This window comes from Bolinopsis microptera, chromosome 2 (assembly GCF_026151205.1).
Source record: "Bolinopsis microptera isolate Bmic1 chromosome 2, MBARI_Bmic_1.0, whole genome shotgun sequence".
In the NCBI taxonomy this organism is placed as follows: domain Eukaryota; kingdom Metazoa; phylum Ctenophora; class Tentaculata; order Lobata; family Bolinopsidae; genus Bolinopsis; species Bolinopsis microptera.
This window is the reverse complement of record NC_087073.1, coordinates 19,591,449-19,608,659: the sequence shown is the minus strand read 5'-3', so window position 1 is coordinate 19,608,659 and position 17,211 is coordinate 19,591,449. Positions and strand designations below refer to the sequence as shown.

General features: G+C 37.6%; 1 protein-coding gene across 7 annotated transcripts in view; it reads right to left on the bottom strand.

Moving 5' to 3' along the window:
- Positions 1 to 17,211, bottom strand: part of LOC134811874 (inositol hexakisphosphate and diphosphoinositol-pentakisphosphate kinase 2-like) — a 71,091-nt gene that overhangs the window by 47,637 nt on the left and 6,243 nt on the right. For 4 of the 7 annotated variants that reach the window (XR_010159863.1, XR_010159865.1, XM_063818984.1 and 1 more), the window contains exons 10-15: positions 10,955 to 11,056; positions 9,608 to 9,709; positions 8,657 to 8,833; positions 7,436 to 7,468; positions 4,701 to 4,825; positions 2,255 to 2,374 (exon numbers count right to left, since the gene is read on the bottom strand). Coding sequence is in view for 2 of the 7 variants with exons in the window: in XM_063818984.1 (XP_063675054.1) it covers positions 2,255 to 2,374; positions 4,701 to 4,825; positions 7,436 to 7,468; positions 8,657 to 8,833; positions 9,608 to 9,709; positions 10,955 to 11,056 (659 nt within the window). In the remaining 5 variants the exon portion in view is untranslated. The remainder of the gene's footprint in view (positions 1 to 2,254; positions 2,375 to 4,700; positions 4,826 to 7,435; positions 7,469 to 8,656; positions 8,834 to 9,607; positions 9,710 to 10,954; positions 11,057 to 17,211) is intronic. The other 3 variants (XR_010159866.1, XR_010159864.1, XR_010159867.1) reach the window with 1 other exon arrangement.

Sequence of the window (17,211 nt, the reverse complement as noted above, 5' to 3'; positions counted from 1 at the left end):
AACACATTTGCAGTCGGGTTCTGATCAAAGCCATCTTACGATCCATTCAAATGTGTGGCCTCCGTTCAACCTTTGGCAATAAAAAAGTTTCCGAGTGAGATTGCTTAATATATCACTCCCACGAGTATCGAATCATGGTCTTTTTCACTGCGTCTCCGAAATTCTTGTTAGTAAGGTAAAACTGTTCCCGTTACCAAGTCATCTACTGTAAACTCTATGTTATTTGGGTGATCTATGATCTGGGCCTATGACATAGGCGTGAGTGTTTTATCTCTCGTGCTTTATCAGATGGCAGCAGGAATGGACTCCATACAACAGGTGAAGAGCTATTACCTACTAAATTACTTTTACTGTACGAGTTTCATCCAGGGGGCATCTCGAGATATGTACTTGATAGACCGAAATTTTCTACCAGGATGACATATCTTGTCACATCACGAAGCCGACTATTGCTGAGTTGTCAGTACTTCGAGCCGTATTTTACTTAGAGACCTCGATTCCAACATAATCAACGCTATTATACATCGCGTTAGATGTAGCGGTTTGAGATCTTTATGGAATATTCGCTACGTTGGCTTCGGGATTGCGTATTTTTCTACAAATCTGTCCAAAATATACGGCTACACTCTTATTCTTTTAGATTAACGTCCTAAACGTTACGCTAGGTGTACATATGACAATCCCCTAGAGTCATGTTTACCAACTACCGATATAATATCGCTACAAGCGTGACAATTTCCACTACTAGTTAACGTACAGTTCTATGATATTTTCTTTCTCTTGTGCTCCCACCATCATTTTCACGAATTACGAGGTTACAATACTCACTTAGACCCTGGGTAACTACTAACCTGCAGCAACACCAAAACATCGCATGAAAAGTCTTCCTCTCTCGAGTAGTCTTATCCACGTACAGTATACTGTTTGTGTGCTGGTCATGAAGGACCTCAGTCCAAACTTTCTATCCTACCTTTTTGTTAGGGTGATCGGACTCAGTGAATACTATTCACTACGTTTATCTGTTAGGTAGACTGATTTCGCCAGTATACTATCGCCTCCGTTTTTTTTAGCGTATAGAGGATCAGAATATAACGTAGTTTTTTCAAGGAGTAAGTATCGGACCTCAGTAATACTATACTTACCTCTGTAGGATAACTACCTCATAATCATATCAGTACTTTTTGTTAGGGTAGACACCCTGTAATACTATCACGAAGTTCATGTTAGGGTATCCAATCAAGACACCCATAATATGTGTTATATCGCATATTCATATGTTTAGGTATGAAGTTGACCTAGATTATTAAAGAATCCGTTAGGACACGTTTTTTGGTTTTAGGAGTTTAATGATTGCTCAGAATACTTTCATACCATTTTTGCTTAGAGTAACGACACTCTCATGTAATACTATACGTCAGTTTTTGTGAATAGGTCAGATGACTCGTCGTATACAATCACGATAACTTTATATTTAGTTAAGGCTATGAGTTGACACCCTTTTCATATAATATCAAGCGTACCGTTGACATTGTTAGAGGTTAAGATCAGAACAGTCTATGTACGTTTTTGTTAGTTGTACGGCCCACAACAAACTATTTTCACCTACCGTTTAAATTATATTTTAAGCGTCAACCAGGAGCCCTCTTCCTTTAGTAATACTATCACCTACCGTTTTTGTTAGGGTAGACGGACCCTGAGTCATACTATCACGTACCGTTTTTGTTAGGGTAGACGGACCCTGAGTCATACTATCACGTACCGTTTTTGTTAGGGTAGACGGACCCTCAGTAGTACTATCACGTACCGTTTTTGTGAGGGTAGACGGACCCTCAGTAATACTATCACCTACCGTTTTTGTGAGGGTAGACGGACCCTGAGTCATACTATCACGTACCGTTTTTGTTAGGGTAGACGGACCCTGAGTCATACTATCACGTACCGTTTTTGTTAGGGTAGACGGACCCTGAGTAATACTATCACCTACCGTTTTTGTTAGGGTAGACGGACCCTCAGTAATACTATCACCTACCGTTTTTGTTAGGGTAGACGGACCCTCAGTAATACTATCACGTACCGTTTTTGTTAGGGTAGACGGACCCTGAGTCATACTATCACGTACCGTTTTTGTTAGGGTAGACGGACCCTCAGTAATACTATCACGTACCGTTTTTGTTAGGGTAGACGGACCCTCAGTAATACTATCACGTACCGTTTTTGTTAGGGTAGACGGACCCTCAGTTATACTATCACGTACCGTTTTTGTTAGGGTAGACGGACCGGAAGGAATCTCCCATACACTCGCTCTGAGCTCGTCCTGCCATCGTCAGCTCGCCTCCCCACTTTAGGATGAGCAGGAGCTTTTGTTCGGGGTGCTCTGGTGGAAGTAGCTGGGTTAGGAGCTTATAACTGGAACTGATACAATATGTTAAATTGTGTGCTGTGTGCACATTTGGTTCTGTCAGTGATAATATGATGTATTTTAGTGTGATGTTAACAAGTTGGATAGTGTGTGTAGAGTATTATATAGAGACTGTATAGAGACTGTAGTAGAGTATATTTTGATATTGCATCATGATACAGATTGTTTAATCCGTTTATACAGAATATTATGCAATATGCAATGCCAATACTGCACTAGACAATGCTGTTTTTAATAATACCGCAAAACTACATTCCTTCTGCAATATGTAATGTCTGAGATCTGTATTGTAATCTGCAGGATTCACGTACACGTTCGACACGTACTCTAGTTCGAGAAATAGTTTCTGCTTGTGATCCATCATGGGCTATTGCCAGTTCCTTATCATAGGATCACGTGGTTCAATTGCAGGTGCACGAGGTCAGAAATTATATAACGTTTAAAATTGCAGCGTACACTGCAATCTAGATCTATAAAACGGAGTACGAGTTACCTGGGGCCGCTTAGTCTACAATTGTGCTAGTAACTAACAGTAACTATCGAGTCTGAGGTCAGTTAGGTACCAAATTATACATAAGTTATCAATTGTTTCAATCAGCTTCCAATAAGATTACATAATGTGCACATTGCACATATTATTATTATGATAATATCAATTGTAATTCTCCTACTCTATAATAAGCGTACACTGCAATCTAGATCTATAAAACGGAGTACGATTTACCTGGGGCACCGCTTTAGTCTACAATTGTGCTAACTAACAAATTGTTCGATAAAAACTAAATTGAAAGATAATTTGAAGTAAAGTAAGTAAGAATATCCCTCTCATCCAGTTCTTTTGTCGAACTTTAGTACATGTCGAACTTTAGTAAGGGTCGAACTTTAGTACATGTCGAACTTTAGTACATGTCGAACTAGAGTACGTGTCGAACTAGAGTACGTGTCGAACTTTAGTACGTGTCGAACTAGAGTACGTGTCGAACTAGAGTACGTGTACCATCTGCAGACTGTCAGTCGCCGCCGGTTAATAAAAAATTAGCCTGCATGCACTCCTGGCTAGATCCCAAGCTATAGCCTCCAAAGAACAACTTCCCGATTTAAGCAGTTTCGCATTCGGTAGGCCCTCATTTTTGAACATCTATAAAGTTAATATTTATAGATTTGATTAGATTAAATAGGGGACTGGGGAGACATAGTAATCTGTCTCCTTATACCCTTATATTAAGGATGTTGAGTAAAGGAGAGCGCTAACGGAGCGTGAGTGCTAATAGTGTCTGTCCTCTGTAGTCTGCACCTCCTACGCGCACAACGTGAGTTCTCTGTTAATTTAAAACCGAGCTCAGCTACCTGTTTAGTTCCAATTTGGCATTATATAATTAACTTGTTCTCCGATTTGATTGTGGTAGTGCTCCATCAGAATATCAACCTGCAGCAGCTGCTACCAGCCGTTAACTGTTAAGAGTACTTTATAATGAAGCTTGCTTTCACATGAGAAAAATTGACTGTTCAGATATTGAGTGGTAGGGGAGTGAAAGTTATAAAGTTGAGAAGTTCAAGTTATACTGTTCAAGTTGTGTATGGTTCAGGTATGAAGCCATTTTGAATTCAAGTTTCAAATAGCTCAAAGAACTACTTTTGTAGCAGGATAACGCCAGTCTTGAAGTTTTCATATCCGGTCCCGTTTCCGGTCCGGAAATTCAACCGAAAATTTCTATAATCTTCTCCCAAAATCCTGAAACGCATATTTTTCGTCCTATTAAAACTAATTAATAATAATAGGTTTAAAAACAATTTTGTTTTACATTTCGTTCCATACTGTCAACTTTGTGCAAAAGCCAAAAACAATTTGAAAAATCTCGAATCGTGATATCGGTGTCACGTATTGATATCCATTTCCCAGTTCCCGAGTCAGATCTCGAATTGTGACATGAGACATCAAGGTCTCGTATCCATTTCCCGATTCCAAAAATCAGATCGTGAGGTGCAGAGGTGTCGTATCCGACTTGACAATTATTTGGGACAAACATTTTGAGAATAGACGTTCTAAAAACAAAATTTTTACTTTAGATTTCTTTCGATTCTGATCAGCTTTTGCAAAAAAAATACTGAGAAAAATCTAGAATCGTGATATTATCGGGATCCCGTCTCCGAGTCCCAAATCCCGATAAAAAACTATGGACATTATCCTCGGTTATATTGACACCAAGAACTTCTGAGAGAAAAGGAAGGAACATAATGATTGCCCCCCCCCCCCCCGCCCCCCCCCCTCTCCCCCACATACCTGTAGGAGATTCCTCGTACTCCTCTATAATCTGCTCTATTCTCTTCAGAGGTGTCTTGTTAGGGGGTTTGTTTGTTACCCACTTTAACTGTACCTTCCTGTTCACCCCCGAGAAGTGCCCGTACCTGTGTTCATTTGTTAATTTGTTAACTATCTGATAGTTTAACTATATAATATCTAATTGACCACTCCTTGACAACCGCTTGTTTGACAACCAACTGGTTATAGAAGGAGGAGTAAATGTTTAAAGAGTAGCCAGCTAAAAAGTTACTGAGTAAAAAGGAGGAGCTTCCCACGGCTCTCTTGTGAACTCGTTTTTCCCTTGGCCTTGTACTGGATCAACCATGAACCACTAATTACTCACTTAGGGGTTATTCTATTTTAAACAAAATGACCTTATAAGGTGCTCTTGCTAGCGTCTTATTTCTTCACTTTGCAATGAAGCGCATATTTAGCTAGTTTAATGGGCAGCTTGATAGTATATCTTGCTCAGTTTTAATCAATTCCGAACTGCAAAGAAAGCAAGTCATCGAGCGGGTGTGATATGTCAAGAGCAAGTCCCAGGCCCCAGGGTGACTATCATTCCTATTTATAAGAGATTTTGATTTGCAGTTCATTATTCATATTCACTATTTTGATACAGCAGTCTTGACAAAGTTTCTTTTGTTTAATTAGTTTTGACAGGTAAACCTCAAACTTTTTCCAAATTGTTCTCCTTCTGCAGAAGAAGAAAATTGATGTCCATTATAATAGACAAAGTTTCTTTTGTTTAATTATTTTGACAGGTAAACCTCAAACTTTTTCCAAATTGTTCTCCTTCTGCAGAAGAAGAAAATTGATGTCCATTATAGATGCATTTTCTCGTTCTTACATATCCTTACAGCCTGCTTGTTTAAATTCTTAGACAAGCTAATGTGTCTTTGGTGGACATTATTTTCAGTTCCTCCTTTTCTTTTCTACTTCAGCTATTTAAGCGATTTTAAACAACGATCATAAGTCGTAAATAAGGAGTAATAAGGGCGTTATATTAATAAAAGATAATATTAAATCGCTGACCAGTTATAACAAAACGCTTAGTGAGTAGTAAATTGAACAAGATATTGAACTCATCATGTAGTTTATAAAGCTCCTCAGTTTTCGAGTTTTCGAGGTTAATAATGACATTTAGAATGCTTTAGGGCTTTAGTGTTCAGCAACCAGCTGTTTACTAATCAGCTGTAAGAATGGGCTAGCAGTTATTGAGCCAGTAGATAGCAGTACAACATGAGAACAAGCTGTAAAGTTATAGTTATTCCCAAACACCTTCTAGATCTGGAAAATTCTAACTGCATTTTTTTTGGAAAAATGTACAGAAATTAAATCTGTGAATCAAAAAATACAAATCATGAATACTGATAGATTTTAGCATGAATCAAAAATATACAAATATTGATTATTATTTGATAACCTGCATAGATGTAAGTAAAAATATTCACCCAGAAAATTCATGCGCAAGGGAGAATACTGATCTCGATAATATGTACCATAGATTATGCAGGTATGTGCAGAATGCAGATTATGCAGATATATGTTTAGATTATGCAGATGACAAATACCCAAATGCTGCGTACCCTGTCAGTCTTTGGCAGACTGCCAGAATTAGCAGTTATGGATACACAAATTTTTGTTGAAGTGGATGTAGAATGACACTACCACATGCAATCAGATCTTTTTGAAGAATGCCGATAATAACTTCAAGATAGTCACACACTTCAAACCCCACACACCTCCCAAACAATCCCACGGGGGGTTGTCATGGTGAAAAATGGTGGAAAATGGTGAAAAATGATGAAAAATGATGAAAATAGTGAACATTTTTATGGTCAATTTGGTCTAGAAATTATTGGAATGTTTCACCATTTTTCACAATTTTTCAAAATGTTTCATTATGACAACCTCCCAATCCCATACAGAAAGGCACACGTATCACTCAAACACCCACAATGGACACGAAGAGCCAGGAACTAACTTTCGCAGCCTGGTTTGGATATTAATGTACATATTATTAATATCTTCTTATACTTTTTAAAAAGTTTAAATATATTTTATTATGCTACTTATATGCAACAAATATTAACAAATCCCTAAAGGCAGCAGATGAAGATCACGTTGAAATAGGATCAGCGGCAATTAGCCTAATCATGTTACCCTACACCAATTTAATCTGATTATTTGTTCAATCAATAGAGTGGTAATAAAATATATATGCCCAACAATTGCCTGGGCTTACGTGTTACATTTTGCAACTTTTTCTTATATACAGAAAACAAATTTTAGCGTCTTAATAATAAACTGGGTGAACTTCATCTGCTACCACGAAGAACGATGCGCTGTTTAGCATTTTAATAAAGCGGAAAATGTGGAATTTTAGCACAAGGAATGATTAATTGCACTATAATATTCGCACTCTATTTTCACTCTATTCGCACTCTATTTTCACTCTATTTGCACTCGTTTTATACATTAATCAGCGTCTTAAATGCGCCCCAGGAAGTAATCAATCTTCGCACACTCGGATTTTGCCTACGATGCAACAAAAAACTGCTCGAGCACAAAAATAAATATAATCACAATCTAAGCCTTGCACTAAAGATTCCCTATGCCGAAAAGCTGAAAGTTACAAGCGCTACAACCTTTTTGTCCCTACAACTACTACTAGTGTAGCATTGTGTCGCTATGTGTCGCAAGTGTCTCACCTTGACTTGGACTGTGTGGAGTAACCGGAGCCCCTGTTCAATGATTGTGATTGTGATATGACGATATGTTCTGAACTGCTAGTGCACCGTAATTGAATTACGGTAATTCCTTCAGGAACTGCTGTTAATTCACAACAGGAGTGGATCCAATTACAGTAGACTCTCGATTTATCGGGCCTTTCGGAGAATGAGAAAATTTGGCTGCTTGATTTTTAAAACAGGTAAAGTGAGGCTTGGTAAATCGAGGATCTACTGTTAAAATATTTAAAGGAGGGGGGCCGGGGGCGTTGTCGACGTTATTGTGGCTTGAAATTATAAACAACTGAACAGCACGTTCATTTGATAGTAATCGTGGAGTCTCATTTAAAATTTCGAAATTTTCAGCAGAGTTTGCAAAACAATTTAAGCAGGTTGCAACACCCAACCCCCTAAAGTGGATCCACCCCCGTTTACACGGTTTAAAGAGCACAAATCCTAATTTCATGATGTTTAAATGTTTAATAGCTGGTGGGGAGGTATAGCGGGAGGTTTGTCAGATCTACTAACCAATCAGCTTGCGGAGGGGACAACAGATTATCTGATCTGAACGTTCGGATAGTTACTTTTGTGTCGCATATTCAATTGATTGATCATGCTTTTAGCTCTCTTCGTGACTCAATAACTAAGGCAATATTATATTTCATCGGTACAATACTTTCATCAGGACCTTAAGTTGGTTGCTATAATTTATGATATAATTACAATGATGATAATATAATAATAATAACAGAATGTTTGTCTACCGCTTTATTACTGAAAACAATTAAACTTTAAAGATTCAGTCGAAGCCATCTAAAGTGACTCGTCAATATTAGAGCTAAGATGTTAATGAGCAAGGAATCTATATAATATGATAAATTTATTAATAAATAATAAATATATTATGAATAATTTAAGCTCCTGGTGAAGACACGGTAACGATGAAATATTATACTGATCAATATCCTTACTAACCCACTTTAGTCATTGAGTCAAGACGGGAACAATTAAATTCGTAAACAACCGTCAAATATGAAGTTCCAATAATTGACACGACTAATCTAGTGTTACATATGACTTTAATAAGCCACCTGCGCGGCGTACCTCCCCACCAGTTTTCACCGCCCCACCAAGCCGCCAGAATAATCACCACAGTGCTTTACATCATGCACAAGATAATATAATGCTTCATCAACAACTTACATTTCCAGTACCGATTTCAGTACTTTCAGTTTCTCCACGTTGTCAGAGTTTCCCGCGTTTTCCTTCTCCACTATCAGTTCTCTGGTCATTTCCAGGACCTCCTTCATTTGGGCGGGTCTCTTTAGTTTTAGCTCCTTGTCTCCGTCCTTGGCGTACTTCTTGAACAAGTCTATAAACCTGCAATGTTTGGTGATAGTTAATTAGTTAATTAGTTAATTAGTTAGTTAATTATGATAGTTATTAGTTATCTATCCAACCATTAAAATTAAACGTACTTACGAGATGCAATTAAATGTTACCTTGACACGCCCAGCTGAAGTTGGTCGGTAACATAACCAAACACATAATGATCAATTACTGTATTATTGGAATTAATCGTTTCCGAAGGAGGATGTTGACGACTAACTGTACGTTTGGTTTACGTACTAGGTTTATTGACAATTTGTGTTAAACTGAGCTTGTGCACTTTGTTTTATTCCCATTCACCTTTAATTGAGTAGACAAATCTAGCGAGAATTTTTGGGAAATTATAAGTTTTAAGGAATGAATTCTACCGATAGGTATAATGTAAATTTTAACAAGAATTTTTGTTTTTGGACTACAATAGGCGTCATAGTAGTTATACTTGTGCACTGTGCAGTTAATCCCCGATAAAATTTGCCAACATCGATGTTGGGTTCAAATTCAGAGTCATATCTATTTCGTAACGGCAAATATGTACAATGCCGACCGGCTTATAAACGCACTTTAGGTTCCAGCCAGTGCCCTTAGTGCCCTATTTTGGGTGGAATTTGCAGAAGTGGAGATGGTGACTAGACTGGAAAAATGGTTTTACCATCGCAATCAGCTTTAATTTCAACAATGCGACTGTTTGGATATTTAACTGGTCTTTACAATAACTTTCACTATTTTAACGAAAGAATTAAAGCGTGTTATTATGGAATTACAAACCGTTGTTCCTTTGCGATCATCTTCATCTTCTGTTTGGGAGTCCTATCTCCATGTCTCACTATTGCTAACACACATCTAAGCTCCAAACGCGGGTTACTTGCACTGAAACGGTTATACTCAACTTTAGGACAGAACTACATACAGTCGGATCTATGGGAATGTGTAATACATTCCTTCGCAGGTTACTTTTTTATGTTTTTACGTTTTTATATTTTATATATATATATGTTTTGATTCCAATATTCCTGGAAGCAGGGTGAAAAGGAAAAGCTTTGTAATTTCTACACAAAACTCTGCGTACAAAAAAAGCGTACGGAACCGGGGTGACCTCTAAGACTAAGATGGTCAAATTTAGCTAACGTATTATTATATTAACGTATATTAGGTATTATTATTATTAACGTGTTTACGATATTACTATTAAATCAAAGTTCTAAACAAGGGATAGTTAAAAAACAACGCCCAAGTCTAATCTTTCCCTAAAACAAAAACTAAAAATCAAAAACTTCATTGTATTTTCCGCCAATATCTCTTGTCATAACTTCATAAGCTAAATTACGGAGATAATGCAGTCAAAGATATTATTCAAATAAAGATTTCTTTTTCATAAATCATGCACAATCAGCGAGAATAGATTGCTTTGGGGTCTTCCTCTTCTCCCTGGTAAGTCTAGTGTATTGATGGCAAAAATGAGGGAAGAAAACGCTGGTCCGTCAATAGGACCCCGCAATATTATTGTAATGAAATGAAATGAGGTATATGGATCCTCATCCCTCCTAGTCCTATCTGATTAATAAAAACCACAAGGAAGGCCCGGAAGAATATCCCAGAAAACCTTTTATCGCTAGAAATTGACTGGTTGCAATATCTGTTAGTCGGATATAAAAACCCCCGCCGGACATGTTTTATTCATTACTTTATGTTGCGGCCTTATTTCTTTATTTGACAATCGGATGAGTTTCAACCCATTTTCTCCTAATGAATACCCCGTGAAGCACGATGGTAAATTTTGAAAGATGAGTTTCTATCAATTCATAAACATTATGAATTTCATTCTGACTTCTCATTTGATCCTAACTCGTAATTTGGTTGATTTATGACAACATTCCAAAATGTTTGAATATATTCGACCTAATTTTTTTGTAGACAGATCTATAAATCAAATGTGACAACTACTTAATGAGACAAATTGGTCTCTGTTTCAACCCGTTACGAGTGTTATATCTCTGAAGTGAAGCCGGAAGCTAGACAGTTCTAGATCCGTCTAGAAGCTTGTAGAATTACCTGGAATTTTTCGACCAGAAGTCTAGAGAACGTTCCTAAGAAATGAGTCTGAAATGCACGCACCTGTCGTTTTTGGCCTGTTCTGGTGTGACGGGTATTGTTGGGTTTATCCGCTGTTTTAACACGTACACTAGCTCCGGACACAGGTTATTCAGCACCAACTCTCTGAAACAGTGAAATAGTGAAATAATGAAATAGTGAAATAGTGAAATAATGAAATAGTGAAATAATAAAATCAGTGAAATAGTGAAATAGTGAAAATTTAGTGAAAATTTAGTGAAAATTTAGTGAAATAGTAAAACAGTGAAATAGTGAATCTGTGAAATTGTAAAATTGTGAAAATTTAGTGAAATAGTAAAACAGTGAAATAGTGAAATTGTGAATCTGTGAAATTGTAAAGTTGTGAAACATTGCACTTAGCACTTTATACTATAACTGAGCACTGCTATAAAATATATCAGATAGGTATCAAGTGGGAGAATTGGAGAGCATTAATACTTATTATTACTTTTATATATCCTGCAAGTTCTTTCGAAGAAAAAGTTTGTAGACCTTTTAAATAGTAGCAATGGTTTGTATGATAATGACACCCGGAGACTTATCTTATAGTGACAGAATATTATCATCTTCGTCCAGACTCCTTAGTGGACGGCAGATAGTTCAAATACCAACCACCGACTAACGCTGTAACGCTATGAGATCTGCCAGACTCACTGATGACAAGTTACAACTATAAAATGCTAAACTAGAGGTCAGACTGTTAGCTGACAAACCAAGCAAGCTGTTCTATTTCTAATGGCTAAAATGGTATAAACACTACAGAGTACCAGTACCAACTTACCAGGCACCACAGATGGAACAAATCAACACGTAAACGTCTGTCAAGCCACCTTAACCTTTCTAGCAGATTCACCTTATAAAACTGAGGTGTGTCTTGGTTTTATCTCACTTATATTTGATAAAGTTTATCAGATGTCACAAAAAGTGATCAGATGATACACAATTTTTTTTTTGTTGTTGCTCAGGTCGTCATCTGGCGTCAGTGTCAGATTCCCGCACTATATAGTGACAACACTATTATATAGTGACAACTTGACAAGCACTTTATAGTGACATGTCACTATTATTATATAGTCCTGTCACTATAAAGTGCGTTTTGCACACTATATAGTGACATGTGAGACGGATTTGAAAGGATGTGACCCATGCCTTCAAATGGTAAGGTCGCGTAACAACGGGTGGCTTGTCAGGGAACCATTCAAGGAAATTCCCTAGTGACACTATTTGAACGAGTCTAGTGTCTTGTCAGTATTGACACATTTCGCTAACAGATTCCAGATTCACGGTGCCCCGTCTCCGAGTTGTCATATTATGTGGTTGCCGCATATCGTGTAGCCTTGCGGTTCAGTGTTGGCAGTGATCGACCTTCTTGGGAATGAGCACCATGCCTTGCTACGTAACTGGTAGAAGTAACTAGAAGGATATTAAACTGTCTAAAAAACTTGGTTAGACTAAACAATCTACGTCTAGACAATCTGTCTAGATAGACTAGACAATCTAACTAGATAGACTAGATAATCTAACTAGATAGACTAGATAATCTGTGTCATCATTTTTGTTCGGATTACTCGTTCATGTCACAATATTTAAAGTACGTATAAATTCGCTTGCTTTCATTTATAATCGGATCGTTTTCTGAAACGTCCCGCCGGTAGCTAACCCTGTAAGTCATCTAAGAAACGGAATATCTTTCCAAATTAAAGATTAAATTATAATATATGATAAAGTATTTGACATTCAAGATCCATTTTTAAAAATAGTTGTCGTTTATTTTTGAGACAATTTTCTCCAATAATATTTAAATCTTGCCGGTTTTGTCCTGGCCAAATTGCCGACTTTTGACCGGGACCAGATTCCAAATACAGGCCGATTTTGACGGGGGCCGGGCCTAAGCAGGGACGTCAGCCGATCCTTGGCTGTGGCATGATTTGATTTTATCTCACTAACTTTTGTAGAAGCTTAACCGTTACAAATTTAGATTTTATAGAGCTGTGGTATGGTAAGAAGTTACAAGTTGGTCATGTAATGCAACTCACTGTGGCATTTTGATATCATGTTCGTTTTAATATCGCTACAGCTTGTGCTAAATCTAGTTCGACATGATAAGAACTTAGTGTGAAACTCACATTGGTGACATGTAAGTCACATGTAAGTCACATGTAAGTCACATGTATCACATGTAAGTCACATGTAATTTATGTGAGAGGAGTAACAGACGCTCCGCCTCTCTCTTAAAGAGACTTACTGTGCCCAAGAAATCGCTCGTTGTTCGTCTGCTTTGGTTTAACCATCCAAAAATTGTCTGGAATGACATTATTTAGTGACCTATTTTGAAGGGAGTGCTGCTTATATTACGTCTTGTTGAATGCTGACTGGAAAGAAAGCGAGCAGAGAATGACAAATTAACTGCTTCAATACCTTCGACAAATTTGCCATTTTATATGAACTCTTACAATCACTGGGAATAATCTCTGGAGATTATCCCATTTGTCACCATACAGTCAGCGACTCAGCCGCTTCAACACCGGCAACTTTTTATTTTTCATAATATTGGTTGTTGATACTATAAGCGGGATATAAATGCAATATTTAATTTCATTTCATATTGGGAGAGGTGGAACCAGGATTGTGCCGTTCTGTAAGTTATTTGGTAAGGGTCAACAATTGGGATATTTGGTAGTATCCAAGAGGACAATCAAGTCCGCGGACTACTTATGACATGATGGTAAACAGATTGAATATTATGAATTATTAATGGTATCTTGGATGCAATTAGTGACAACTAGCATTAATTGTAACGTTGTAAATTGCTGAATGGAGTCAACGATTACTATTATTTAAATGGTGACCTGTATTTCTGTACTTTATCAATTATCACCACTTTCATCAATTCGACGATAACTATTCCAATTCCTGACACGGTACTCTACGGTTTACTAGTACAGCGGGGTGCCATATCTTTTCTTCATTTCTGATAATGACAATACAAACAGTGTTAAACCAACAATTTCCATTGAACCATAACTCCACTTCCGGTTCACCGATTTACAAAATTCAAAAATGAGTGTTTAGATAAAACTATGAACTTTTCTCGGACGTTAGAAATTATGGTAATTTGTGCTGCAGAGGAGACTGAGAGGACCATAAATACTAGACGAAATCATTGTACTCACGCCCTCCATATTGCATAATGTTCGAGACTTCTTATTCGAGGAAAAAAACTCAGTTTACATTAGGTGCGTACGGGTTGAGGAGAAGCTAGAATGTTCTTCAGAAGTGGTCACAGGGTCGCATGTGGTGCAGGATATACCAGCATGTCAATTAATGCTAGTCGTAACTAATAGCATTCAAGTTACCATTCATGATATTATGATCTGTTTACCACCAAGTCATAAGTAATCCGCGGACTGGAGCACGGACTGGTCCGCGGACTGGAGCACGGACGACTGGTTCGGGATTCTTGGATACTGTGGGGTTCTAGTGAGTTAAATGTCAAGTGTTATACGGCATAATATCAAGTTGCAGATCATGTGAGAGGACTAGTCAGATTAATGTTACTGTGAACTTGTCAGCTGGTAATATGACTAATACTCAGTCAACAATCAGAACATTCAGCAGAAACTCAGCCTATGAATAATATGCATAACTATAAGAACAATCGTCTATTCGAGCTTTTCATTAATTAAAACAAGTACTTCATATTATGGAGCCAGGGTGTGGACTGGCTACACCTGGTTTGTCATAACATTATATTAATCATGATCATTCATCATTATAATCGTCCGTATAAAATCTTTAATAATCAAATCTACTAATCTGTAGGTTCACCGTCTACCATTAACCATGATAGTAGGATCACATGTTGTATAATTACCTAGAGTTATTAGTAACTGAACTGCTCACTAATACAACAGCTTATGACATACATCTTTATTAATGATCACCGTCCGTGTTAGTGTGATCTGTTCTAGATGCAACCTTGTCTTATGTCTAACCAATAACCATTTTTTATTTATTTCTTCCAGTATCCTAGCTGACTGCTTCCTCATTACCACCCCTACAATGCATGTACAATCCGTTGAACACGCGGTCTAAAGGCCACTACTTTCTTTGTTTATTATTATGGTAATAATGTGATTGGTGTTGTTTTATTATAATCGTGGAATTGTTCGTTTGCACACCTTCATGTGAGTTAAATGCTTTCAAGGAAAGCAAACTAATTAGTAATACTATTATATATAAAAACTAATTAGTAATACTATATATAATATTGTTATTTAGTACTTTATTTAGTAGTTTTACTTCATTTATTTAGTACCCGTGAGATTTTCTGACCTCCAGACTAGCTGGATCAGCTTCTTTTTTTTTCTTCAGCTGTGCGCAAATCTCCAATTTCACCATGCACGGATTTTTTTTTCAAGTTAATTTGCACGCCTAAATGAAAACACGATTGTTAGGTGCGCCAAACATTTCACTTGTAGGAAAAAACTTATCGTGTGTGGACGGTGTTGTAACCACGGCGAAATTCTTGTTAAAATTGGTTTAAAGACGTTATATTATTCAATTTGCTTATCCATTGTGACAAATTGGATAATATCCTATTTGTCACGTCAATATGATTTGGAGAAGCTGTGTGGACGGTGTTGTAACCATATATACTGAGTATTTCACAGTGCAATTTTGAGAGCTAAAACTTTTTGTTTTGTTTTCAAGTCGGTCACAGGTTTGTTCAACTGCTATCTCGAATATCTAAGTAGCTAACATCTAGCCAGCGTAGTGTGTAATGAACAGTACATTAATCATGCTGTATCAAATCTCTCCATGCACGGCACTGAGTGTACATCTCTTCTCATGCCATGTATACTGGTGAGGTGGTGTATACTAACAGGACATTACCGGAGTGTAACTTTGTGAAACTATCGTCATGAACAATGAACATGTTAACTGAGCCAGCCATTCCGTTTTAAAGTTACTGAAAATCACCAGGCTTTCTAGAACTTGGCAGAATGATTAGTAGAGGAAAGTATGGTTTGAAATCAGGGAGACTTTGCCTTTGAGAAAAAAGGTATCATACGGCCAAAAAGGATATTAAACGGTTAAAAAGGATATCAAATAGACGGAATTCAAACATATCAGCCTCCCGGTCCTTAAGGTTATTCTAATATTGCTCAAGTGTTTACAATTCGTTACTTGTTTGGTCATGATCATGCAATTAAAACGGAAAAAGCTCTTATGTCTGAACTTACGAAATCTCACAGATTTGTAATTTGTATCCATTTATCTTATTATACAATTATAAAGCTAAATCACTATCTCGTGTAGTAATGATTTTTTTTTCTTGAGAATACGTTGAAGACTTGAACTGTCACCGTCCCTGAATTTAAGACGTTATTCAATTAAGCTCCCAAGATTTCCCAAGAAGCCACGACATGTGCTCTGAGAAGAACTTCCCGGAATCTGAGAAGAACCGGATTTAAGTGACGGCTAATTTAAACAGATGATCGTGCCCGCACCGACACGTGTCTCTGACACTTGACAGTTATTATAATTTGATTGGTACTTATAGTTTGACAGAGTGTTCATGGACCGTTCTTAGTGGTACCTTACCTTTGATACCTTTGATCTGCTTCGTCGAAACTGGACAGGCCATCAGAGTTGCTGACCACCCCAGAGAGCAGATGCCTCTCGATCGTTACGCCAGTCCAGTATAGAATTGGAGTTCGGTGATGTGAAGCCCCGGATTGGCGGTTTATCCGGCAAGGAAAGCATGAATGCCGTCATATGATGCTTGAAGCCATCATGTTTGGAGACTGCACGTATGTGCGTAGGTATACAGTTCCAGAGTCTGGGACCCATTACACCAAATGATGTTTCATATAGAGTCTGGTGAGCAGCTGAGCCTTTTGTACGGACAGCTGGAACCTTAGCAAGGGTACCCAATCGTGGATTAACTGTGAACTGTACTTCAAGGTCGTTGGATGTGAAACCATGTACGTACCTATGAAGTTCTGGTACAACTGAGTTTATATCACTGTATTTGATATTATCTGGAGCCCTCTCTCATAGCCCCTCACGAATCTCTACAAGAGGACCAGGAGCTCTGCTAATTTAGCTACTCTCCGTAACTTACTTCCTTAACTCCTTAACTTCCTCTCCTTCATTTACTTCCTCTCCTTACTTTACCTCCTCATTCCAGTCTACTGGATCAGGAGGCCGTTCTAGAGTTCAAAGAATTGCAACCATCGTCACTTCATGGTGTG